The following is a 25,908-nucleotide window of genomic DNA, read 5'->3' on the forward strand; positions in this document are numbered from 1 at the left end:
GGGCCTGGTGCATCCAGGGTGATCTAGTAATTGCAGAACAGCAAGTGCTGGTTCTCCCTCCCCTTCCACAGCTCTGGGTGTGGGAGGGGGTTGTCCAGCTTCCAGCAGCATGGGGAGGGCCTTGGTCAGCATCTGGGTGCCGGGAGGGCAGGGGCGGAGTCCTGGGGAATGAAGGTTTTATAAGGCTCCTCGGGGAGGCTCCGCAGCCCCAAGCTCACCGCCTGCACCTGGAGAGCTGTGTCACCATGTGGGTCCTGGTTGTCTTCCTCACCCTGTCCGTGACGTGGATTGGTGAGAGGGGCCAGGGTTGGGGGGATGCAGGAAGCAAGCTGAGGCTCTTTCCCTCCCACCCAGCACCCCAGCCCAGACAGGGTGCTGGGCTCTTTTCTGTCTCTCCCAGTCCCACTCCAAACCTATACCCCCAGCCCCTCCATATTGAACTGTCCTCACTCCCACACCAGGTCCCCGCTCCCTCCCACTTACTCAGAACTTTCTCCCCATTGCCCAGCCAACTCCCTGCTCCCAGCTGCTTTACTAAAGGGGAAGTTCGTGGACATCTCCGTGTTTCTCTTTGTGGGGCTCAAAACCTCCAAGGACCTCTCTCGATGCCATTGGTTCCTTGGACCCTATCACTGGTCTGCCTCCTGAGCCCCTCAGTCCCATCACAGTCTACTGACTTTTCCCATTCGGCTGTGAGTGTTCAACCCCATCCCAAAGACTTTGATGCTTGGCCTCCCGATCTTGCCCTAGGACACCCAGATGCCAACCAGACACGTCCTTCTTCCTAGCCAGGCTACCTGACCGGAGACAACAAACAGGTCCCTCAGTCCGGCAATGGGACTCTGAGAAGTCCTCATTCCCTGACTTAGCTCCAGACTCTTCATTCAGTGGCCCACCTTTTCCATAGGAAAAACATGAGCATCCCCAGCCACAACGGCCGGCTCTCTGATTCCCTAAATCTGCATCCTTTTCAAAACCTAAAAACAAAAACAGAAACGGAAAAAAAACCCAAAAAAACCACTCAGGCCAGAACTGTTTTCTCAACCTGGGACTTCCTAAACTTTCCAAAACCTTCCTCTTCCAGCAACTGAACCTTGCCATAAGGCACTTATCCCCGGTTCCTAGCACCCCTTATCCCATCAGAATCCACAACTTGTACCAAGTTTCCCTTCTCCCAGTCCAAGACCCCAAATCACCACCAAGGACCCGATCCCCAGACTCAAGATATTGTCTGGACGCTGTCCTGTGTCTCCTACCCTGATCCCTGGGGTCACCTCTGCTCTCAGAGCATGAAGCCTCCCCACCAGCCCCAGCCACTAACCTGCAAACCCAGGGAAGAGTGACAGAATTCCCAGCCTTTCCCAGCTCCCCCTGCCCATGTCCCAGGACTCCCAGCCCTGGTTCTCTGCCCCCATGTCTTTTCAAACCCACGTCCTAGATCCCTCTCCTATCCGAGTACCCCAGTTCCTCCTGTGAACCCTGATCCCCCTGATCTAGCTCCCCATCTGCAGGCGCTGCACCCCTCATCCTGTCTCGGATTGTGGGAGGCTGGGAGTGCGAGAAGCATTCCCAACCCTGGCAGGTGCTTGTGGCCTCTCGTGGCAGGGCAGTCTGCGGGGGTGTTCTGGTGCACCCCCAGTGGGTCCTCACAGCTGCCCACTGCATCAGGAGGTGAGTAGAGGCCTGGGGTCTGGGGAGGGGGTGTCTGTGTCCCAGAGGAATAACAGCTGCGCATTTCCCCCAGGATAACCTCTAAGGCCAGCCTTGGGACTGGGGGAGAGAGGGAAGGTTCTGGTTCAGGTCACATGGGGAGGCAGGACTGGGGCTGAACCACCCTCCCCATGTCCGTGTCCCTCTATGTCTCTCTGTGTCACTTTCATTATGTCCCTTGGTATCTGGCTTGGGTTGTGTCTCTCTGTGTGACTATTTTGTTCTCTCTCTCCCTCTCTTCTCTGTCTTCAGTCTCCATATCCCCCCCTCTCTCTGTCCATCTCTGGTCCCTCTCCAGCCAGTGTGTCTCACCCTCTATCTCTCTGCCAGGCTCTCTCTGCGTCTCTCTCTCCTATGCCTTCTCCCTAGTGAACACACACACAGGGTGGGCGTGGGGGGACCCTGAGAAAAGGAAGGGCTTTGGCTGGGCATGGTGGTTCACACCTGTAATCCCAACAGTTTGGGAGTTCGAGGCGTGTAGATCGCCTGAGGCCAGGAGTTTGAGACCAGCCTGGCCAACATAGTGAAACCCCATCTCTACTAAAAATACAAAAAAGTAGCCAGGCATGGTGGCGCGAGCCTGTAGTCCCAGCTACTCAGGAGGCTGAGGGAGGAGAATTGCTTGAACCTGGGTGGTGGAGGTTGCAGTGAGCTGAGACCGCGTCACTGCACTCCAGCCTGGGTGACAGAGTGAGACTCCATCTCAAAAGAAAAGAAAAAAAGAAAGAAAAGAAAAGAAAAGGAAGGGTTTTATCGCTTGTGTGTGTGTGGGTATGAGGAGGCCCCTCTCACTCCATTCCTTCTCCAGGACATCCCTCCACTCTTGGAAGACACGGAGAAGGGCTAGTTCCAGCTGGAGCTTGGATGGGCAATTGAGGGAGGAGGAAGGAGAAGGGGGAAGGAGAACAGGGTTTGGGGGAAAGGACCCTGGGGAGGGAAGCGGCGGGGAATACAGCATCGGGCCTGCAGGCGAGGCTACCTACCCACTTGGAAACCGATGCCAAAGCAGCAGAGCCACTCTGAGGCCTCCCCTCCCCGGCGGTGCCCACTCAGCTCCAGTCTCTCTCCTTTTCTCTCCCACACTCTATCACCCCTGGCTTCCTCTCTACTTATTTCTCATTCTTCCTTGACTTCCTGGTTCCCTTTCTCATTTGTCTATTTCTCACTTTCTGCCTCATTTTGTTCTCTTTCTCTGGCCCATGTCTGTTTCTCTATGTTTCTGTCTTTCTCATCCTGTATGTTTTTGGCTCACCTAGTTTCTCACTGTTCTCCCCTCTGCCCTTTCATTCTCTCTGTCCTTGTACATTCTGTCTCTTTCCCTTGGTTTCTCTGTTTCTGTATCTGCCTTTCACCCTGTCATACTGCTGTTTCCCAACTCATTGTCTGTATTTTTGGCCCTCACCGTGTCTTCCCCAACCCCGTGTTTTTCTCGCAGTTTCTTTCTCTCTTTTGGAGCCTCCCCCTTGCTCCTCTGTCCCGTCTCTCTTGCCCCATCATCCTCGCTCCTCATTCCTGCATTTGCTTCCTCCCCAGCAACAGCGTGATCTTGCTGGGTCGGCACAACCCGTTTTATCCTGAAGACACGGGCCAAGTGTTTCAGGTCAGCCACAGCTTCCCACACCCGCTCTACAACATGAGCCTCCTGAAGAATCGATACCTCAGGCCAGGTGATGACTCCAGCCACGACCTCATGCTGCTCCGCCTGTCAGAGCCTGCCGAGATCACAGATGCTGTGCAGGTCCTGGACCTGCCCACCTGGGAGCCAGAGCTGGGGACCACGTGCTACGCCTCAGGCTGGGGCAGCATCAAACCGGAGGAACGTATGCCAGGGCCAGATGGTGCAGCTGGGAGCCCAGATACCTGGGTCTGAGGGAGGAGGGGACAGGACTTCTGAGTCTGAGGGAGGAGGGGCCAAGGAACCAGGTGGGGTACGGCCCACAACAGTGTTTTTTCCTGGCCCGTAGACTTGACTCCAAAGAAACTTCAGTGTGTGGACCTCCATATTATTTCCAATGATGTGTGTGCGCAAGTTTACTCTCAGAAGGTGACCAAGTTCATGCTGTGTGCTGGAAGCTGGATGGGCGGCAAAAGCACCTGCTCGGTGAGTCATCCCTACTCCCAAGATCTTGAGGGGAAATGTGAGTGGGGACCTTAATTCTGGGCTGGGGTCCAGGAGCCAACCGGGCATCAGCTTTCCCTGTTCCCCAGCTGTAGCCACGCCCCCTCCCTGTGCCTCATCTCCTTTCCTCCTTCCTCCTTCCTTGACTCCCTCAAGGCAATAGGTGATTCTTACGGCACAGTCCATGTGTCCCTGCATTCAGCACACGGTTACTAGGCACCTGCTATGCGCCCAGCACTGCCCTAGACCCTGGGAAGCAGCAGTGAGCAGCCCCTCCCTTCTGCAGCCCCTGTGCCAGTCAGGGGCACAGGCAGGAACAGGGACCACAACGCAGAAATGCTGGAGGATGTCAGGAGGTGAAAGGGTTCTGGGGCAGGGAGAAGGGGTAGGGAGTACGACTGGGAGGGGACGTCCTGCAGAAGATGGGAGTGAGCAAACACCTGCCGCAGGGGATGGGGGAGCCATGCAGCACCTGGGGCAGCAGAGGGAGCAGCACCTGCTCAGGTCTGGGAGGAGGGCCCTGGTGGGCGTGAGGAGCAGCGAGGGGGCTGCGTGGCTGGAGTGAGGGATCAGGGACGGGGGTGAGATGGCCTCGCACAGGGAAGAAAGGACCCCTCTTGCAGGGCCTCCCCTGGGCCGCAGAAGGACATGCTTTTCCTCTGAGGAGTCAGGAGCTAGGGATGGTGCTGGACAGAAGCGGGAAAGGGCCTGGCTCAGGTGTCCAGAGGCTGCTGCTGGCCTCCCTATGGGATCAGACTGCAAGGAGGAAGGGTGGCAGGGCTGTGGGCAGAGTGATGATGGGGCTGACCTGAGGGTGGTTCCAGGCCTTGTCCCCACCTGGGCCCTCACGCAGCCCCCCTCACAGGCTCCTGGCCCTTAGTCTTTCCCCTCCGCTCCATTTTCCACCTGGCCCCAGTGGGTCATTCTGATCACTGAACTGACCATGCCAGCCCTGCTCACAGCCCTCCATGGCTCCCCAGTGGCCTGGAGAGGAGGTGTCTAGTCAGAGAGTAGTCCTGGAGAGGTGGCCTCTGTGATGAGCCACGGGGGCGGCATCCTGCAGTTGCTCTTGGCTCTTGTCCCGCTGACCTGTCTGCAAGGACTGTCCTCCTGGATCCTCCCCCCTGCACAGGAGCTGGACCCTGAAGTTCCTTCCCCATCGGCCAGGATTGGAGCCCCTGTCCCCTCTATTGGAATCCCTGCCCACCTTCTCCTGGGAGTCGGCTCTGGAGACCTTTCTCTCTTTTCCCAAAGCTGGGAGCTGCTATCTGTTATGTGCCTGTCCGGGTCTGAAAGACAGGATTGCCCAGGCAGAAACTGGGGCTGACCTATCTCACTCTCTCCCCACTTTTACCCTTAGGGTGATTCTGGGGGCCCACTGGTCTGTGACGGTGTGCTTCAAGGTATCACGTCATGGGGCAGTCAACCATGTGCCCTACCCCGAAGGCCTTCCCTGTACACCAAGGTGGTGCGTTACCGGAAGTGGATCCAGGACACCATCATGGCAAACCCCTGAGCACCCCATCAACTCCCTACTTGTAGCGAAAAAAAAAATCCACCTCAAGTTCTGGCATCATTTGGCTATTCTAGACACCAGGCACTTGGAACCTTGGAAATGACCGGGCCAAGGCTCAAGCCTCCCCAGTTCTATTGACCTTTGTCCTCAGGTGTGGGGTCCAGGGTTGCTAGGAAAAGAAATCAGCAGACACAGGTGTAGACCAGAGTGTTTCTTAAATGGGTGTAATTTTGTCCTCTCCGTGTCCTGGGGGACACTGGTCATGCCTGGAGACATCTCACTCAGTTTCTTTGAGGACCCAGATAGGATGGGGGTGTCTGTGTTGTTTGTGGGGTACAGAGATGAAGGAGGGGTGGGGTCCACACTGAGAGAGTAGACAGTGACACGTGCTGGATGCTGTCCATGAAGCACTGAGCAGATGCTGGAGGCGCAACGCACCAGACACTCACAGCAAGGATGGAGCTGAAAACATAATCCACTCTGTCTTGGAGGCACTGGGAAGCCTAGAGAAGGCTGCGAACTGAGGAGGGAGGGTCTTCCTGTGGCATGGGATGGGGATGAAGTAAGGAGAGGGACTGGACTCCCTGGAAGCTGATTCACCATGGGGAGAGGTGTGTCAAGGTCCCCCAGACAACCCTCAGATTTGATGATTTCCTAGTAGAACTCACAGAAATAAAGAGCTGTTATACTGTGGTTTATTCTGGTTTGTTATATTGACAGGAGACACACTGAAATCAGCAAAGGAAACAGGCATCTAGGTGGGGGTGTGGAGAAAACAGGGAAAAAGTTTCAGTTGTTTTCTCCTAGTGGGGTGTTGTGGACAGCACCTAAAACACACAGAAGTGATGTGTGACCGTGTGTATGAAGTATTTCCAACTAAGGAAGCTCACCCGAGCCTTAGTGTCCAGAGTTTTTATTGGGGGTCTGTAGGATAGGCACGGAGTACTGGAATAGCTGACCTTAACTTCTCAGACCTGAGGTTCCCCAGAGTTCATACAGATACAGCATGGCCCAGAGCCTCAGATGTATAAGAACAGGCATTCATCATGAATCACATGGTTAGCATGAATCATCTGGCACGACCTGAGGCCCCAGGTATACCAAAGCACTTGGGCCGAATATTCCAAGCTATTAAATGTCATCTCCCAGGAGTTATCCAAGGGTGAGCCCTGTACTTGGAAGGTTCAGGCTTTGAGCAGTGCAGGGCTTCTGAGTCAACCTTTTACTGTATGGGGAGTGAGGAAAGGGAGAAGATGAGGAAACTGCCTGGGGATCTGGTTCTGTCTTGTTGTCAAGTGGACCATGGGGCTATCCCAAGAAGGAGGAATTCAGAAATAGGGGAAAGTCAAGGAAGCACACGGAACTCAAAGGGGATACAGTGATTGGCTTATTTGTCTTCTCTTCACGTCATTGGTGTGAGGAATTCCCACCCTGAGGTTATGAAGATGTCTGAACACCTAACACATAGCACTGGAGATAGATTGACAAGAGTTTCTTAGCCACAGAGCTTCACAGCCTAGGGCAGGAGGACACTGTACACCAGGCAGGATGACACGGGAATTTCACTCAGGATTGGCTTGAAGAAGCAAGGACTGTGGGAGGTGGACTTTGTTGTAACAAGAGGGCAGGGTGAACTCTGGTTCCCGTGGGGGAATGTGATGGTCTTGTTACAAATTTTTCTTTTTTTTTTTTTTTTTTTTTTGAGACGGAGTCTTGCTCTGTCCCCCAGGCTGGAGTGCAGTGGTGCGATCTTGGCTCACTGCAAGCTCCGCCTCCCGGGTTCACGCCATTCTCCTGCCTCAGCCTCCCGAGTAGCTGGGACTACAGGCGCCCGCCACCTCGCCCGGCTAGTTTTTTTTTGTATTTTTTAGTAGAGATGGGGTTTCACCGTGTTAGCCAGGATGGTCTCGATCTCCTGACCTTGTGATCCGCCCGCCTCCGCCTCCCAAAGTGCTGGGATTACAGGCTTGAGCCACCGCGCCCGGCCTTTTTTTTTTTTTTTAATGGTAGGAACGGCCTTTATTGGCTGCAGCGGTAAGTGGAAGAGGGGATACAGCGTCCGCAGACTCGCTCACCTCCCTCCCTTGTTACAAATTTTTCAAGCTGGCAGGGAATAAAACCCATCAGAGTGAGGACCTTGTGGAGGGCGGCTGCCCCGACTGATAAAGGAAGTAGCCAGGTGGGGGCCTTTCCCATTGTGGGGGTGGGGGATATACCTTGGAGATCCTTTCAGTTACAAGTAATGAGGCAGCAAATAAAATGGAATCTTATTTTCTGACTTTATACTGCTTCAGTATGAAGCTATATTTGATTCTGCACAGGGGGTGAGGGAAAGGAGGGGAGGAGGAAATTTTCTTCAGGTCTGGTTTGGGCTTGTGATCCAGGGGGCCTTGGAGCTCTTCCTGTGACATGGGACTGTTTTTTATTTTATTTTACATTTTATTTTATTTTATTTTATTTTTAAGTTCCGGGCTACACGTGCAGGATGTGCAGCTTTGTTACGTAGGTAAACGTGTACCATGGTGCACCTATCAACCCATCACCGGTATTAAGCCCAGCATGCATTAGCTGTTTTTCCTGACACTCTCCCTCTCCCCTACTCCCACAACAGGCCTCAGTGTGTGTTGTTCCCCTCCCTGTGCCCATGTGTTCTCATTGTTCAGCTCCCACTTATAAGTGAGAACATGCGGTGTTTGGTTTTCTGTTCCTGTGTTAGTTTGCTGAGGATAATGGCTTCCAGCTTCATCCATGTTCCTGCAAAGGACCTGATCTCATTCTTTTTTATGGTTGCATAGGAATTGTTTTTACAAATCCAATTGCTGTTGTATTTAACTACAAGTTAATCTAATTAGCATACTAAAAGAGATTAGAGAAGACATTAGGTACATTGAATGAGACAATATATAAAATAGGACCAAGGTGAAATATTAGGTAGGAAAAGTATAATAGTTGAAAAAAGTAAAAAAAAAAAAAAAAAAAAAAAAAAAATCAGGCATGAGTAGCAGAATGGAAAAGAGGTGAAGAACATAATAGGGACTTTTTAGACCAGATTGAAGGACAGAGACAGAAAAATTTTAAGGAACTGCTAAACCACGTGAGTGCTAGAAGTACAGTCAATGACATTAAAGTCTCAGGAGGAGAAAGCAATAGGAAAGGAGGAAGTATGAGAGTAAATTAGTAGAGACATGTCTGATGGATTTTAAAATATTTGAAAGACCTCAGATCAAAGGATACATACCATGCCATTGAAGAGGAAGATGGAAAAGCCAAGAAGCTAGAAGACAGTTAGAAATTTCATTGGCAAAGCTTAACTGTTAAAAGTCCTAGAGAGAAAGGATGGCAGAAATATTGGAAGGAAAGAAGGTGGAACCTAGAATATAAATTCATCCCAACAGCTTGGTAGTGTGCACCTGTAGCGTTTTCTAGATAATACCCTATTGTCATACATCGCCTGAGGGAGTGTAAAATGGTCTCCTTATTTATTTATTTATTTATTATTATTTTTTTAATTTTTGAGATGGAGCCTCCCTCTGTCTCCCAGGCTGGTGTGCAATGGTGTGATATCACTCACTGCAACCTCTGCCTCCCCGGTTCAAGCAATTCTCTTACCACAGCTGGGTCTGGATCAGTGTAAGCTGCTCTGGCTTTATTGAACGGATGAAATCACATTTTCTGTTTTCCAAAATCTAAGAAATCTTGTAGAGTTAACAGTGGACTCTTATAACAAGAATTAACACCAGGACTCTTATTCTTGATTCTTTTCTGAGACACCAAAATGAGATTTTTTCAATTCCACCCAAATTCTTTTTTTTTTTTTTTTTTTTTTTTTAGACATAGTCTGGGTCTTTTGCTCTGGCACTCAGGCTGGAGTGCAATGGTGTGATCATAGCTCACAGAACCACCCTTGACCTCCTGGACTTAAGGGATCCTCCTGCTTCAGCCTCCTGAGTAGATGGGGCTACAGGTGCTTGCCACCAAACCTGGCTAATTAAAAAAATTTTTTTGTTAGAGATAGGGTCTCACTTTGTTGCCCTGGCTAATCTTGAACTTCTGACTTCAAGTGACTCTTCAGCCTTGGCCTCCCAGAGCACTGGGATTGCTGGCATGAGCCATTCACTGTGCCTGGCTTGCAACTTAATCTTGGAGTGTATAAACCTGGCTCCTGATAGCTAGACATTTCAGTGAGAAGCAGGCATTGGATTTTGCATGAGGACAATTCTGACCTAGGAGGGCAGGTCAACAGGAATCCCCGTTGTACAAATAGAGTGCACAGGTGTGGAGAATGAGGGGTGAGGAGCCACTGGAACCCCATATTGTTTAGTGGACATTAGATTTCGAAATAATAGAGAACTTGGCCTGGGAGACTCGTATTTCTGGATTGGAGAATCCAATCTCCAATGGTATCACAAGGTTTTATGATGAGAGGAGAAATATATGTGGGGAACTATTTTCTGAGTGTGGAAGTGCAAGAATCAGAGAGCACTGAATGCCGAAGCTTCTATTTCAGGAACATGGTGAGTTGGAGCTCCAGCTTCTGGACCTAGACTGGTATAGGGACCAGAAGGTCTCACAATCCCATGGTTCTGATATTTCAGGGCATATTAGGTCTTGGGGTGCAAAGGAAGTACTTGGGACTTAGGCACATGAGACTTTGTATTGAAAATCAATGATCGGGGCTGGCCGTGGTGGCTCACGCCTGTAATCCCATCACTTTGGGAGGCCAAAGTGGGAGGATCGCTTGAGCCCAGGAGTTGGAGACCAACCTAGGCAACATAGCCACACTCTCTCTTTACAAAAGATTAAAGATTAGCTGGATGTGGTGATGCATGCTTGTGGTCTCAGCTATCCTGGAGGCTGAGACAGGAGAATCGGTTGAGTCTGGGAGTTCAAGGCTACAGTGAACTGTGATCAAGCCACTGCACTCCAGCCTGGGCAACAGAGTGAGACTCTGTCTCAGAATCTCTTTTTTTTTTTAAAAAAGAATCAGTGATTATCCCAACCCCTGTTGCTTTTCATCCTGAGCCTGCCTTCTCTGGCTTTGTCCCCTAGGTTATGTCTCCATGATCCATAGGCCCTGCCCAATCTGGCCTCACACCCTGGGAATGCCTCCAGACTTATCTAGTATTGTGTGGAACAGCAAGTGCTGGCTGTCCCTCCCCTTCCACAGCTCTGGGTATGGGAGGGCGTTGTCCAGCCTCCAGCCTCATAGGAAGGGCCTTGATCAGCATCTAGGTGCCTGCAGGGCTGGGGCGGGGTCCTGGAGAATAAAGCCCTTTATAGGGCTTTACAGGGAGTCTCCCCAGCCCCAAGCTCACCGCCTGGCTGTGGACATCTGTGTCAACATGTGGGTCCTGGTTCTCTTCATCGCCTTGTCTGTGGGGTGCACTGGTGAGATGGACGGATAAAGGAAAGGGGGCGGGTTCTGACTCTTATGCTGAAGCCCTTTCCCTCCCACCCAGCGCCCCGGCCTCGTCCCTTCAGCCCACAGTTCATCCCAGACAATGTGCCCCTGACTCCTCCACACGGCAGTAGTCCTCATGCCCACACTAGGTCCCCGCTCCCTCCCACTTACCTCAGACCTTTCTCCCCATTGCCCAGCCAAATCCCTGCTCCCAGCCGCTTTACTAAAGAGCAAGTTCCGGGCATCTCTGTGTTTCTCTTTATGGGGCTCAAAACCTTTCAAGGACCTCTCTCCATGCCATTGGTTCCTTGGACCCTATCATCGGGCCGCCTCCTGAGCCCCTCAGTCCTACCACAGTCTGCTGACTTGTCCCGTTCAGCTGTGAGCATTCAACCCTGTGCCCTGGCCCTTGACACCTGGCTTCCCAGCCTTGTCCCAGGAAACGGAGATTCCACCGGATTCCACCGGACACTTCCTTCTTCCCCCAAGGCTATCTGGCCTAAGACAACAAATGCTGCCCCCACCCCCAGTCTGGCACTGGGGCTCTGAAAACTGCTCCTTCCCTGACTCTTTGCCCCAGGCTCTTCATTCAATGGCCAGCCTTTTCCATGGGAAAAATACGAGCACCCCCAACCACATCCCCAACCACAACGGCCAGTTCTCTGATGCCCTAAATCTGCACCCTTTTCAAAACCTCAAAAACAAAACAAAACAAAGCGAGAAACAACCCAGACAGAACGGTTTGCTTAACCTTGGACATGGTAAACCGTCCCAAACCTTCCTCTCCCAGCAACTAAACCTCTCCACTGGGCACTTATCCCTGGTTTCTGGAACCCCTTATTCTCTTAGAACCCACGGCTTCCACCACAGTTTCCCTTCTCCCAGTGTAAGACCCCAAATCACTCCAAATGACCCAACCCCCAACCCGATGCCTGCTCCAGATGCTGTCCCATGTCCCCTACTCTGATCTCAGGTCAGCTCTGCTCTCAGAGCGTGAAGTCTCCCCACCTGGTCCAGCCACCAACCTGCCAACGCAGGGAATAGCTACAGAATTCCCAGCCCTCCCAGGACCCCTTGCTTGTGTCCTGGACTCCCAGTCCTGGTCCTCTGCCCCCATATCTCTTCAAACCCACAGCTCAGCTCCCTCCCCTATCCAATTCTTCTGAGTCTGATCCCCCTGACCCAGCACCCCCTCTGCAGGTGCCGGGCCCCTCATCCAGTCTCGGATTGTGGGAGGCTGGGAGTGCGAGAAGCATTCCCAACCCTGGCAGGCGGCTGTGTACAGTCATGGATGGGCACACTGTGGGGGTGTCCTGGTGCTCCCCCAGTGGGTGCTCACAGCTGCCCATTGTCTAAAGAAGTAAGTAGGATCCTGGAATCTGGGGAGGGAATGTCTGTGTCCCACAGGAATAACAGCTGGATACTTCCCCCAGGGTCACTTCTTAGGTGAGACTTCAGACTAAAGGAGAGAGGGAAAGTCCTGGCCCAGGTTGCACTGGGAGGCAGGGCTGGGGCTGGACCACCCTCCCCATGGCTGCCTGTGTCTCTCTGTGTCTGATCTCACCGTGTCTCTTGGTATCTGGCTCTGGTTGTGTCTGTATGGTTGTGTCTGTATGTGTTTTGGTCTCTATCTCCCTCTCTTTTTTCTGTCTCCCTGTCTTGGTGTCTCCCCCATCTCTGTGTGTCTCTGGATCTCTCTGCAGCCATCTCTGTCACCTTGTGTCTCACCCTCCATCTCTTTGCCTGTCTTTCTCCTGGGTCTCTGCCTCAGCCCTTCCTCATCACTACTGAATACACCCAGATGGGCCTGTGACAGTGGGTGGGGAGCACCCCGAAAAAGGAAGGGCTTTAAGCTCAGTGTGTGTGTGTGTGTGAGGGGGGGTGCCTGTCACTGCACAGCACTCTCTCCAGGACATCCTTCCATCCTGGGGAGACACAGGAAAGGCTGGTTTCAGCTGCAGCTGGGTGCGCAATTGAGGAGGGAGGAAGGAGAAGGAGAAACAAGAAAGGAGGGGGAAGGTGGCTGGGCACAGTGGCCCACACCTGTAATCCCAGCACTTTGATAGGCCAAGATGGGTGGATCACCTGAGGTCAGGAGTTCGAGACCAGCCTGGCCAACATGGCGAAACCCCATCTCTACTAAAAATACAAAAAGTAGCCAGGCGTGGTGGTGCATGCCTGCAATCCCAGTTACTAGGGAGGCTGAGGCAAGAGAATCGCTTGAACCTGGGAGGCAGAGGTTGCAGTGAGCCGAGATCGTGCCACTGCACTCCAGCTGGTGACAGAGCAAGAGTCCATCTCAGAAAAAAACAAACAACAACAACAAAAACAAACAAAAACAAAAGCGAAAGAAGGGGAAAGGAGCTGGAGAAAGAAGGGAGGATGCGGCCCTGAGCCCCAGCTTCAGGTGAGCCTCCCTCATGCCTCTCCTCCTCCCCCTGCTACCCCACACCCCTCAGGTGCCTCCGTGGCCTCCCTCCTTTTTCTCTCCTACACTGTATCACCTCTGGGTTCCTCTCTGCTGTTTCTCCTGCTCTCTCTGACTTCCTGTGTCCTTTTCTCATTTGTCCATCTCTCACTCCCTTCCTGGTTCTGTTCCTTCTCCCTTCCTCCTGCCCGTGTCTGTTTCTCACTGTCTCTGTCTCTTCTTTGCCCATCCTAATTCTCACTGTTCTCCCCTCTGCTTTTGTCATTCCTCTGCCTTTTTGTGCTCTCTCTTTTCCACTTCGTTTCTCTCAGTTTCTGTGTCTGCCTCTCACACAATCACACTCCTGTTCTCTAATTCACTGTCTGTATTTCACCACGACTTGTCTCCCCCACCCCTGTTTTTCTCACTGTTTCTTTTTCTCCCCTTTGGAGTCTCCCTTATCCTCCCCTGCCCCATCTACCTTTCCCCATTTTCTCTCTCCTCATGCATCCACCCCCTTCCTCCCCAGGAATAGCCAGGTCTGGCTGGGTCGGCACAACCTGTTTGAGCCTGAAGACACCGGCCAGAGGGCCCCTGTCAGCCACAGCTTCCCACACCCGCTCTACAATATGAGCCTTCTGAAGCGTCGAAGCCTTAGACCGGATGAAGACTCCAGCCACGCGCTCATGCTGCTCCGCCTGTCGGAGCCTGCCAAGATCACAGACGCTGTGAAGGTCCTGGGCCTGCCCACCCAGGAGCCAGCACTGGGGACCACCTGCTATGCCTCAGGCTGGGGCAGCATCCAACCAAAGGAGTGTACGCCTGGGCCAGACGGTGTAGCTGGGAGCCCAGGTGCCTGGGTCTGGGGAAGTGGGGCCAAAGAACCAGGTGGGGTCCGGCCACAGCTCAGTTTTTGCTCTGACCCGTAGTCCTGCGCCCAAAGAGTCTTCAGTGTGTGAACCTCCATCTCCTGTCCAATGACATGTGTGCCGGGGCTTACTCTGAGAAGGTGACAGCGTTCATGTTGTGTGCTGGGCTCTGGACAGGTGGTAAAGACACTTGTGGGGTGAGTCATCCTTACTCCCAACATCTGGAGGGGAAAGGTGAGTGGAGACCCTAATTCTGGGCTGGGATCTGAAAACCAACCAGACATCTGCCTCCCCTGCTCCCCAGTTGTAGCCACGCCCCCTCCCCATGCCTCATCTGCCACCCTCCTCCCCGCTTCCCTGACTCCCTCAACGCAACAGGTGATTCTCACAGCATAATTCTCCCATTCCTGTGTTGAGCACATGCTTACTGGGCACCTGCTGCGTGACCAGCATTGCCATAGGCCCTGGGAAGCAGCAGTGAACAGACAGCTGAACAGAGAGCAGCCCCCATGCTGGTGAGGGGCAGGGACGGGGACCACGACGCGGAAATGCTGGAGGGTGTCAGGAAGTGATCGGGCTCTGGGGCAGGGAGGAGGGGTGGGGAGTGTGACTGGGAGGGGACATCCTGCAGAAGGTAGGAGTGAGCAAACACCTGCCGCAGGGGAAGGCAGAGCCCTGCGGCACCTGGGGGAGCAGAGGGAGCAGCACCTGCCCAGGCCTGGGAGGAGGGGCCTGGAGGGTGTGAGGAGCAGCGAGGGGTCTGCATGGCCGGAGTGAGAGATAAGGGGTGAGATGGCCTCACACGGGGAAGAGAGGGCCCCTTCTGGAGGGCCTCCCCTGGGCCGCAGGAGGCCACTGCTTTTCCTCAGAGGAGTCAGGAGCTAGGGATGGTGCTGGACAGAAGCGGGAAAGGGCCTGGCTCAGGTGTCCAGAGGCTGCTGCTGGCCTCCCTGTGGGATCAGACTGCAGGGAGGGAGGGCAGCCGGGGTGCTGGGGAAGTGATGATGAGGATGACCTGGGGTGGCTCCAGGCCTTGTCCCCACCGGGGCCCTCACCCAGCCTCCCTCAGTCTCCTGGCCCTCAGTCTCTCCCCTCCACTCCATTCTCCACCTGGCCCCAGTGGGTCATTGTGATCACTGAACTGACCATGGCCAGCCCTGCCTGTGGCCTTCCGTGGCTCCCGGATGCCCTGGAGAGGGGACATCTAGTCAGAGAGTAGTCCTGGAGAGGTGGACCCTGTGATGCACCTGCAGATGCTCCTGCTCCTCCTCCCACTGACCTGTCTGCAGGGACTGTCCTCCTGGACCCTGCCCACTGTGCAGGAGCTGGATCCTGAAGTCCCTTCCCCATAGGCCAGGACTGGAGCCTTGTTCCCTCTGTTGGACTCCCTGCCCATACTCTTGTGGGAGTGGGTTCTGGAGACATTTCTCTCTGTCCCTGAGAGCTGGGGAATTGCTCTCAGTCATCTACCTGCACAGTTCTGAGGGATGGAGTTGCCTAGGCATATATTGGGGCCAATCTTTCTCACTGTGTTTCTCCCCCTTTACCTTTAGGGTGATTCTGGGGGTCCCCTTGTCTGTAATGGTGTGCTTCAGGGTATCACGTCATGGGGCCCTGAGCCTTGTGCCCTGCCTGAAAAGCCTGCTGTGTACACCAAGGTGGTGCATTACTGGAAGTGGATCAAGGACACCATCGCAGCCAACCCCCGAGTGCCCCCGTCCTACCCCTACCTCTAGTAGATTTAAGTCCACCTCACGTTCTGGCATCACTTGGCCTTTCTGGATGCTGGACACCTGAAGCTTGGAAGTCACCTGGCCAAAGCTTGAGCCTCCTGAGTCCTACTGACCTGTGCTCTCTGGTGTGGATTCCAGGGCCGCTAGGAAAAGGAATGGGCAGACACAGGTGTAGGCCAGTGTTTCTGAGATTCGTGCAATTTCATCCTCTCCTTTGGAACACTGGCTGTGTCTGGAGACTTCTCACTCAGTTTCAGTGAGGACACACACAAGGACACGGGTGACCGTGTTGTCTGTGGGGTACAGAGACGGGAGGGGTGGGGCCCACCCTGGAAGAGCGGACAGTGACACAAGGTGGACACTCTCTACAGATCACTGAACATAAGCTGGAGGCACAACGTATGAGGCACGCGCACAGCAAGGATGACACTGAAAACGTAACCCACTCTGTCCTGGGAGCACTGGGAAGCCTAGAGAAGACCGTGAGCAGAAAGAAGGGGAGGGTCCTCCTGTGTTGTTGAAGGAGGGACTAAGGGGAGAAACTGGAAGCTGATTAATTACAGGAGGTGTGTTCAGGTCCCCCAGCCACCATCAGATTTCATGATTTCCTAGCAGGACTTCCAGAAATAAAGAGGCATCATGCCGTGGTTTATTATGGTTTGTTACATCGATAGGATACCTATTGAAATCAGCAAACAAAACAGACGTATAGATTACAGTGTGGAGAAAACAGAGGAAAACTTGCAGTTACGAAGATGAGCAACTTGGCTTTACTAAGTTTTCAGACTGTCAGGAAGTCAAAGCTATTAGGCTGAGGACCTTGTGGAGTGTAGCTGATCCAGCTGATAAAGGAACTGGCCAGGTGGGGGCCTTTCCCTTTGGATGGAGGGCATATCTGACAGTTATTCTCTCCAAGTAGAGTCTTAGGGACAGCACATAATTCTCCCTGCAAGGATACATGATAATATGTATGAAGTAATCCCAACTAAGGAAGCTCACCTGATCCTTAGTGTCCAAGGTTTTTACCGGGGGTCTGTAGGATGAGTATGGAGTACTTGAATAACTGACCTTAAGTCCTCAGACCTGAGGTTCCCTAGAGTTCAAACAGATACAGCACGGCCCAGAGTCCCAGATGTACAAAAACAGGCATGCATCACAAATCCCATTTTTAGCATGAAGCGTCTGGCATGGCCCAAGGCCCCAAGTATACCAAGGCACTTGGGCAGAACAGTCCAAGGAATCAAATATCATCTCCCAGGAGTTATTCAAGGATGAGCCCTTTACTTGGAATGTACAGGTTTTGAGCACTGCAGGGCTGCTGCGTTAACCTTTTACTGTGGAGGGGGTGAGGAAAAGGGAGAGGATAAGGAACCCCCCCTGGGGATTTGGTGTGGTCTTGTGATCAGGTGATCTATGGAGCTATCCCTACAAAGAAGAATCCAGAAATAGGGGAAAATAGAGGAATGACACTGAACTCAAAGAGCATTCAATCATTGTTTTATTTGCCTTCTTTTCACACCATCGGTGAGGGAGGAATTCCCACCCTGGGGTTATGAAGATGGTTGAACACCCCACACATAGCACTGGAGATATGAGATCAACAGTTTCTTAGCCACAGAGATTCACAGCCTAGAGCAAGAGGACACTGCACACCATGCAGGATGACATGGGGGATGCGCTCAGGATTGGCATGAAGAAGCAAGGACTGTGAGAGGCAGGCTTTAGAGTAACAAGAGGGTGGGGTGAACTCTGATTTCCATGGGGGAGTGTCATGGTCTTGCGTTACTAAGTTTTGAGACTGGCAGGTAGTGAGACTCATTAGACTGACAACCTTGTGGATGCAGCTGACTCAGCTGATGGAGGAAGTAGCCAGGTGGGAGCCTTTTCCAGTGGGTGTGGGACATGTCTGGCAAGAGTAGGAGATTTTGTGGCACTCCTGGTTACAGATATACTGAGGCAGCAAATAAAATTGAATCTTGTTTTCTGACCTTATACTGTGTAATTGTAAATGGATATTTAGTAATGTACAGGGGGTCAGGGAAAGACAGGGGATAATGAGTGCACCTGTGGGACTGGTTTGGTTTTGTGATTGAATAGCCCATGGAATTATCTCTGCAATGATGAGCTATTTGAAAGAAACCCGATTGATTTATATTGAATTAGAAGTTAACTTAATAAGTATGCTGAAAGATAAGAGAAGATACTAGGAATATTGAGCAAGGCTAACATACATAAAATATGAGAAAAAGTAGGTAGGAAATGTTAGGTAGGAAAAATATGATAGTTGAAAAAAGTAAAAAAAAAATGGATTAATAGAATCTGATAGAAGTGAAGAACGCAATAGTGACATTTTAGACCAGATTGAAGGACAGAGAAAGAAAAATGTCAAAGAAATACTGAATGATGTGAGTGCTGGAAGTGTAGATACTGACACTAAAGACTCAGGAAGAGAAAAAAATAGGAGAGGAGGAAACTCATGACTAAACACTGAAGGCAGGTTATTTATTTATTTATTTATTTTTTATTTATTATTATTTTTTTGAGACAGAGTTTTGCTCTTGTCACCCAGGCTGGAGAGCAATGGCACGATCTCGGCTCACTGCAACCCTTGCCTCCCAGTTCAAGCGATTCTCCTGCCTCAGCCTCCCTAGTAGCTGGGATTACAGGTGTGCACCACCACACCTGGCTAATTTTTGCAGTTTTAGTAGAGACGGGGTTTCTCCATGTTGGTCAGACTGGTCTCGAACTCCCGACCTCAGGTGATCTGCCTGCCTTGGCATCCCAAAGTGCTGGGATTGATTACAGGCATGAGCCACCGTGCCCAGACTGAAGGTAGGTTTTATGGAATTTAAAATATCCGAACAATCTCAGATCAATAGAATCCATAGAGTGTGACTGAGTCAACAGAAGGAAAGGCTACGAGACAAAAAAGAAAACTAGAATTGTCATTGACAAAGCCCTGGAGAGAAAGGATATTAGAAATATTGAAGGAAAAGAATGTAGAACTAGAATATAAATTCATTCCAACAGTTTGGCAGTGTGTATCAATAGCCTTTTTTAGACAATGCAACATTCTCATACATTGCTTAAGGGAGTATAAGTTGGTATCCTCATTTTAGAAAATGATTTAGCAGTATGTGTTGCAGCTGAATATATGCATGACCTATCAGTATCAATCTTAGAAATATACCCCCTAGAAACACTTCATATTTTCATAAAAATCCTCATACAAGAAAGTTCATAGCATCCTCAAACCAGAAACCACCCAAATGTTTATCTATAGGATAATGGAAAAATAAATGGCATATTCATACCAATGAATAGTGTGTGTAGTGAACGAGGATTATGTTTCATCCAAGACAGAGGTGGGGCTTTAAAAAAGAAACTGCCACAAGAACACAAAGAGAAAACCAGAGATGGAGAAACAGCAGAGGAGATAGAATCTGAGATAGACAGTGACAAAATTGGGAAGAGGAAAAACAAGGTAGCTGGAGACACACAGAGAGACACAGGCAAACAGGAAGACAGCGTCCCCTCGTGGTTAACATCACAGCTTCTGTTTATTAAGCACCTAATGTGTCACAACTGCACAGATTCCATTGACCCATGGGTCCTCTCCCTCTCCTCCCCAAGGAGGCAGCATGCAGGAGCTCAACCAGGCAGAGAACCCAGGAGTCCTGAGGTGGTTGCATGAATGGACGGCATACACTAAATGAAGAAGTGCTAGACCTGCCCTGGTGTACAGGGCACGAGGGATTTAAAGGCTTTGGGTGATGGGAACTTGATCATACATTCATCATTATGACCTGCACACCAACCCTGGGAGGCTCCAGAGGGCGCACTTTTCACTACAACAGGAGAAATGAATTTGTGAGGGGAGTACCAGCATCCTTGAAGAGCTGTATGATCCCTCATCTGTGTAGGTCAGAAATTATGTGGGAATGGCTGACACTGAAGCAGGAAATCTCAATTCAGTGAGGATACTTGGATACCAAGATGGTTGGGGCCAAGTGATGCTAATTTCACCAAAATGTGGGCATGGTTATTGCAATGGACAGCACAGTCAACACAGTAATCATGATAGTCTGACTTCAGAGACCTGTGGTGCTGGCTAATTGATCACGGTGTTCCTGGAAGAGAAATAGGTAGGAAAAGACTAAATTATTTCTATGTAATCAGAAGACTTATTGGGTCCAGTGAAGAGAAGTATAATTTGAATCATAAAAGCAAAGAATCCTGGCCCATCGTTCAATTCATAAACTTGAGTCAGTTTTCAGATGTTTTGGTGATTATTGGACCCTAGTTCTTAACTGACACTAATTACAAGAGACCCAAAACACGACTGTAGTCCAACAATCAGTGTAGTGCCTGGTGGTCAGCAGTTGTGGCCGAGGCCCATCTCACAGTGGGTCCCGTGGGTCCCTGACCCTACCCTTTGGGTATTTCATCAGTTACAGAATAATGCATAACTGGGACAGGCATGCTGAGGAAGTGACAGAATTTCCACATGGGTTTCCAGACCTGTGGATAAGGGATGTTACACCAGACAAGTCCAGGTGGAAGTCACCAGGACTTACCCCCACCTAGGGAAATCATAAACCAAAAGCAAGACTGCATTTCTACAGGGATTACGGAGGTTGGTGACACTGTCAATGACTGAAGGACGCAGGGTTGGTGGTTCCCACTACATTCACATCCAGTTCACCTATTTGGCCCATGCTGAAAACAGAGAGATCTTCAGGGATGACAGAGGGTTATCCTAAGTATAACCAGGAGTGCATTTCATTACAGCTGTTCATGTGGCTTCATAGCTTGAGCAAATAACACATCTCCTGGTACCTCATATGCAGTCACTGACCTGGTAAATTTTTTGTTTCCACCTCAAAATCTGTGAATAAAGGCAACCAGCAGCAGTTCGTTTTCAACCGGCAAGGCTTTATTATCAATGACTGTCCTCTGAGTGTCTCAGGGATGATGCATCTGCTATCACTTCTGATCTTTCTAACATGTATCTTCTGTTTTTTTGGTCTTTGTCATCCTGGCTAGAGAATTACCAATGTTATCGATCTTTTACAATAAACAGTTGTTTTAGTTGATTTTCTCTATAGGTTACTTGTTTTAAATTTCACCCATTTCTGCCATAATTTTTATTATTTATTTTCTTAGGTTTGCTTTAGGCTTGAGTTGCTCTCTGGGTCCATGGGAGGTTGGACTGGAAGCTGGGATTCAGAGTGGGAGGCTGGGAGTGGGGCCAGATAGAGGGTGTGGTTACGGGTGAGTCTTTGGGGCTGGAGAAGATGTAGGGGCTAGGTGGGATGTGGCTAGCGTCTGATGGGCTGTGGTGCACCCAAGGGTCTGTCCTAGTGTCTGAGGGAACAACAGATCATCTGGAGATGTGAGATATGAAAACCAAGAGGAGGAACGTGTTGGGGAGGGGAAAAGACAAGGGTGGTGAAAGGAAGGTTTTTGCGCAGCAGTTGGGATGAATTTGTATCTGGAGAGATTCAGGTGGGCCCAGGAAGGTTCGGCTTCACCCTAGTTTACACTCCCCGCAAAGGAGGGACCAGTGGTTACACCCAGCCCCGGTCCTTCCTTTGTCATGTGGATACACCCAGCTGAATCCCCTCCTATCTCTATCCAGCTGCCCAGGTGCAACCTCAGTGCCCACGTGTTTGTCAAGAACTCTGAGGGGCTGACATTTTACTAACTTAAAACCAAAAAGTATTGGCAGAGCACACCAGAACCTGGTCAGAGACAAAGGACTTGATTTACTTGGCACAGCCGGCAGCGTGAGGTTCATGTACATATGGGTTCACCTTGCCCGAGTCCTATAGGGTGACCAGAGCAGTCCAGGCGGATTGGTGGATTTTGTGCTCAAAGTGGTTTGTGCCACTGCAGAGGATCCTGAGTTCCAGAATCCTCAGTCTTATAAGGGGGTGCTAGCAAACCTGCCCAGCCTTTGGCTTTTATTTTTTAAAGAGACAATGTCTCTTTAAATGTCTCAAATGTCTCAATCTGCTCTACTGGGTCCATATCCGAATGCCTGGCCTCTGGGTCTGTGCCTGTAACTTTGAACCACCACACACTGGCTTGTGCATGAATCGCAGGGTTGACCTTGACTCTCATATCCGGTCCTGTGATTATGTCTGAATGACTTGGGCCATATTTGTCTCTCAAATCTGAATATCCACACATACGTGTTCCTAAATCCCTATATCTTTTTTTTGTTGTTGTTGTTGAGACAGAGTCTCGCTCTGTCGCCCAGGCTGGAGTGCAGTGGTGTGATCTCGGCTCACTGCAAGCTCCACCTCCCGGGTTCACGCCATTCTTCTGCCTCAGCCTCCCCAGTAGCTGGGACTACAGGCGCCCAGCCACCACGTCCGGCTAGTTTTTTGTATTTTTTTTTAGTAGAGACGGGGTTTCACCGTGTTAGCCAGGATGGTCTCGATCTCCTGACCTCGTGATCCTCCCGTCTCGGCCTCCCAAAGTGCTGGGATTACAGGCTTGAGCCACCGCGCCCGGCCTAAATCCCTATATCTTACATTAAATTTATTTATGCTAATATTTATTAAGCATTTACTATATGCTGTGTATCTTCCACCCATCTAACCTTTACAGCAACCTCCAATTTGCAGATGAAATGGAGGCACAGTGAGATCAAAGAATTTTCTCAAAGTCTCAAAGCTGATATTTTTGAATGCAGGTGGTCAGACTCTGGGTGTAACCACCATACTCATATCTGTGAATCAGTGTCTGGGACCCTGAGTGTGTATCCCTGTCTCTTCCCTTTGTAATCTTATTAAGCACCCAACCTTGTACGTCCAGACGCTGTGTGCAAGTGTGTACCCATGTGACCTTGCACACCCAGAGCCACACTGGAGGTTATGAATTTAGGTTTGAGCTCTTATGTCCAAATCTGTGTCTATGAATGTGTATGTGTGTGTGTGTGTGCTTACACCCACGCCTGTCCATATTTATATGCACATGTGATCACTTGGGCTGTTATTATATAAGCCACATGTACGTGCACATGAATTTCTGCTTAAGGCACACTGTATATGTATCTAAGCCTGGAAACCATCTTGTGCCTGTATGTATGGCCATGACCTTGTGTGGTCACATATGTGTCCTTCCCTAGCATGCTGAGTTTGGCTTAGAGCTCCAGATTCTGAGGCCAATAATTCTACCATACATATTGAATGGACAAGTCTATTTTGAGGTCTCTGACATATCAGTGCAACCCTCTGTCTAAATCTGTATCCAGTGAACCTGTCTCCATCTCCAATCACAAAGGGAATTGTGCCCTCTGGTCCTTCACTTCCCTTCTCTCTCTCTCTCTCTCTCTGTCTCTGTCTCTCCTCTCTCAGGAGGAACCTATCGCATGTGGGGTAGGAGATGAAGCGAGAAGTTCTGGAAAAACAGGCTGCAGCTGTAAAACCTAAAGAGAGGAGAGTACTTTAAAAATAACAGAGGCCAGGCAGAGTGGCTCACTCCTGTATTCCCAGCGTTTTGGGAGGCCGAGACGGGTGGATCACTAGGTCAGGAGATCGAGACCATCCTGGCTAACACGGTGAAACCCCGTCTCTACTAAAAAATACAAAAAACTAGCCGGGCGAGGTGGCGGGCGCCTGTAGTCCCAGCTACTCAGGAGGCTGAGACAGGAGAATGGCCCGAACCCGGGAGGCGGAGCTTGCAGTGAGCTGAGATCCGGCCACTACACTCCAGCCTGGGCGACAGAGCGAGACTCCGTCTCAAAAAAAAAAATAAATAAAAATAAAATAAAAATAACAGAGGCCAGGCAGAGTGGCTCACTCCTGTATTCCCAGCATTTTGGGAGGCTGAGGCAGGCGGATCACGAGGTCGGGAGATCGAGACCATCTTGGCTGAGATGGTGAAACCCCGTCTCTACTAAAGAACAAAAAACAAAAACAAACAAACAAACAAAAACATTAGCTGGGTGTGGTGGCACGTGCCTGTAATCCCAGGTACTCGGGAGGCTGAGGCAGGAGAATCGTTTGAACCTGGGAGGCAGAGGTTGCAGTGAGCCGAGATCGCACCACTGCACTCCAGCCTGGGTGACAGAGCAAGACTCCATCTCAAAAACAAAACAAAAAAGCAAACAAAACAAACCCTGGCCGGGCGCGGTGGCTCAAGCCTGTAATCCCAGCACTTTGGGAGGCCGAGACGGGCGGATCACGAGGTCAGGAGATCGAGACCATCCTGGCTAACACGGTGAAACCCCGTCTCTACTAAAAAAAAATACAAAAAACTAGCCGGGCGAGGTGGCGGGCGCTTGTAGTCCCAGCTACTCGGGAGGCTGAGGCAGGAGAATGGCGTGAACCCAGGAGGCGGAGCTTGCAGTGAGCTGAGATCCGGCCACTGCACTCCAGCCTGGGCGACAGAGCGAGACTCCGTCTCAGAAAAACAAAACAAAACAAAACAAAACAAAACAAACCCAAGAAAACCAGAGATTTCTGAAGAAATTGTGGGAAAAGCATATGTGAATGGTTTTCACGTATGTAGGTACTGCAGGGCACTGGGAAGTGTGGCCACATAGGAAAAAGTCTCTATTCTCAGGGATCCTCTATTCCCTCCTGCAGAGGCTCAGGATGGCAATGGGCAGGTGGGGTGGGGGGGGAGAGGTGAGACAGAGGCTCAAGAAAGAGAGAGAGAGATGGGCAGAGAGATGGGGACGGAGACACCCAGTGACAGATGGCCAAGAGAGATGCAGAGAAAAACAGAGATGGGGAGACACAGAGGCAGGGAGACAGAGAAGAGAGAGGGAGATAAAGGACCAAAACACAGCCACACAGAGACACAGCAGAGCCATATACCAAGAGACACAGAGAGACCAGATGGACAGAGATATGGTGAGAGACCGAGGCAGCCCCCAGGGGAAGGTGGTCCCCAGTGCCTGTTCATGCAACCTGAAACAGAACCTTCCCTGTCTCCCTCTGTCCCCAGCCTCATCTGAGGGGAAATGCCCAACTGTTATCCCTGTGGGGCACAGACACCCCTGCCCAGACCCCAGGTTCCCACTCACCTGGTGATGCAGTGAGCAGCAGTGAGCACCCACTGAGGGTGCCCCAGGACATCCCTGCACTGGAAGTTGCTGAAATGGTGCGACCCTGCCAGCGTTGGGAATGCTTCTCACACTCCCACCCTCCCACAGTCTGGGACTGGATGGCAATCACAGTATCTGCAGAAGGAGTGCTAGGTCAGGGAAGGCAGGCTTGGCAGGAGGGGCCAGGGACTGGGCTAAGAGAGGGAGCTGGGCTGTGGGTTTGAAGGGACCTGGGGGCAGAGGACCAGGGCTGGGGATCCAGGGACACAGAAGGGCCTGAGATTCTGGACCATTCCATGGGGTCATGGGTTGGTGGCTGTTCCTTGTGGGGAGACTTTGCTCTGAAAGCAGGGCAAACCCCAAGAATTAGGGTAGAAGACATGAGACATTGTCTGGAGCAGGTGTTGGGTTGGGAGCAAAGTATGTGGGGTGATTTGGGGTCTTGAACTGGAGGGTAGGAGGCTGTGGTGGGGAGGTAAAGGATAGAGTGCTTGTGGGTTTATGAGATTCTTGAGTCTGGGATGTCCTGCTCCTATGGACGGGGACATTTTCCCAAGTTTGCAGTTTTTTCAGCCAAACCAGCTAATCTGATGCTATACCCATATCAGGGTGGCAGGAGAAGTGTCAGGAATGGGGACCTGGGGACAGACGCCTGATCCAGTCCTGGAGGCTCTTCCCCTTCCTGGTCAGCACTCTCTGAAGACAGTGTGTCTCTTCTCTACTGGTTCCATGTCTCTGCCATTAGCTCAGATTCCATCTTCTTGTCCTTGTCTTTCTGTCTCCATTTTTGTCTGTCTCTTTGCATGTGTGTATTTGTGTGTGTACATCTTATTTTTTCTGTTTCTCTAAAAATCCTGTCTGAGACAAACTTTACTAGTTCTTCCAGAGGAAGGAAGTCTCAAAGATGAGCTTTCTGAATTAGTTCTGGCATTTCTAGTTTTTGGAATTGGTTCTGTAATGTGAATAAATTTAAAGGCACCAGTAACTCTATTTTCAGTAATACAAAGAGAAATAAAAGTCCATGGTGTGCTGTGGCAATAGAGGTATGCAAAGTATCACCACTGGATAGTCCTAATCAAATAAAGGGGC

General features: G+C 50.9%; 2 protein-coding genes across 6 annotated transcripts; both read left to right on the forward strand.

The window, feature by feature from the left end:
• Nucleotides 1-208: 208 nt before the first annotated feature.
• LOC126943121 (prostate-specific antigen) lies at nucleotides 209-6,038 on the forward strand. Of its 2 annotated transcripts, XM_050771543.1 has the most exons (5): nucleotides 209-291; nucleotides 1,512-1,671; nucleotides 3,244-3,530; nucleotides 3,675-3,811; nucleotides 5,190-6,038. In XM_050771543.1, the coding sequence occupies exons 1-5, from the start codon at nucleotides 246-248 to the stop codon at nucleotides 5,343-5,345; spliced, it is 786 nt and encodes a 261-aa protein (XP_050627500.1). In that variant the 5' UTR covers nucleotides 209-245; the 3' UTR covers nucleotides 5,346-6,038. The 2 variants fall into 2 exon arrangements, with proteins under 2 accessions (XP_050627500.1, XP_050627499.1); XM_050771542.1 differs by lacking the exons at nucleotides 209-291; nucleotides 1,512-1,671 and having other exon boundaries at nucleotides 2,591-3,530.
• A 4,614-nt stretch (nucleotides 6,039-10,652) lies between these two features.
• LOC126943132 (kallikrein-2) lies at nucleotides 10,653-17,747 on the forward strand. Of its 4 annotated transcripts, none has more exons than XM_050771564.1 (5): nucleotides 10,653-10,733; nucleotides 11,947-12,192; nucleotides 13,683-13,969; nucleotides 14,083-14,219; nucleotides 15,576-17,747. In XM_050771564.1, the coding sequence occupies exons 2-5, from the start codon at nucleotides 12,038-12,040 to the stop codon at nucleotides 15,756-15,758; spliced, it is 762 nt and encodes a 253-aa protein (XP_050627521.1). In that variant the 5' UTR covers nucleotides 10,653-10,733; nucleotides 11,947-12,037; the 3' UTR covers nucleotides 15,759-17,747. The 4 variants fall into 4 exon arrangements, with proteins under 4 accessions (XP_050627521.1, XP_050627522.1, XP_050627520.1 ...); XM_050771565.1 differs by having other exon boundaries at nucleotides 11,947-12,106; nucleotides 14,083-14,256; XM_050771563.1 differs by having other exon boundaries at nucleotides 11,947-12,106.
• The last annotated feature ends 8,161 nt before the right edge of the window (nucleotides 17,748-25,908 follow it).

The sequence above is a fragment of the Macaca thibetana genome, chromosome 19 (assembly GCF_024542745.1).
Source record: "Macaca thibetana thibetana isolate TM-01 chromosome 19, ASM2454274v1, whole genome shotgun sequence".
Taxonomy (NCBI): Eukaryota; Metazoa; Chordata; class Mammalia; order Primates; family Cercopithecidae; genus Macaca; species Macaca thibetana.

Bases quoted from the DNA above. Each gene is read 5' to 3' on its own strand.
- LOC126943132 (XM_050771563.1), top strand. From the start codon at position 10,688: ATGTGGGTCCTGGTTCTCTTCATCGCCTTGTCTGTGGGGTGCACTG. The intron at 10,734-11,946 runs GTGAGATGGACG...CCCCCTCTGCAG, and splicing joins CTTGTCTGTGGGGTGCACTG to GTGCCGGGCCCCTCATCCAG. The intron at 14,220-15,575 runs GTGAGTCATCCT...CTTTACCTTTAG, and splicing joins GTGGTAAAGACACTTGTGGG to GGTGATTCTGGGGGTCCCCT.
- LOC126943121 (XM_050771542.1), top strand. From the start codon at position 2,708: ATGCCAAAGCAGCAGAGCCACTCTGAGGCCTCCCCTCCCCGGCGGTGC. The intron at 3,531-3,674 runs GTATGCCAGGGC...CCTGGCCCGTAG, and splicing joins CAGCATCAAACCGGAGGAAC to ACTTGACTCCAAAGAAACTT. The intron at 3,812-5,189 runs GTGAGTCATCCC...TTTTACCCTTAG, and splicing joins GCGGCAAAAGCACCTGCTCG to GGTGATTCTGGGGGCCCACT.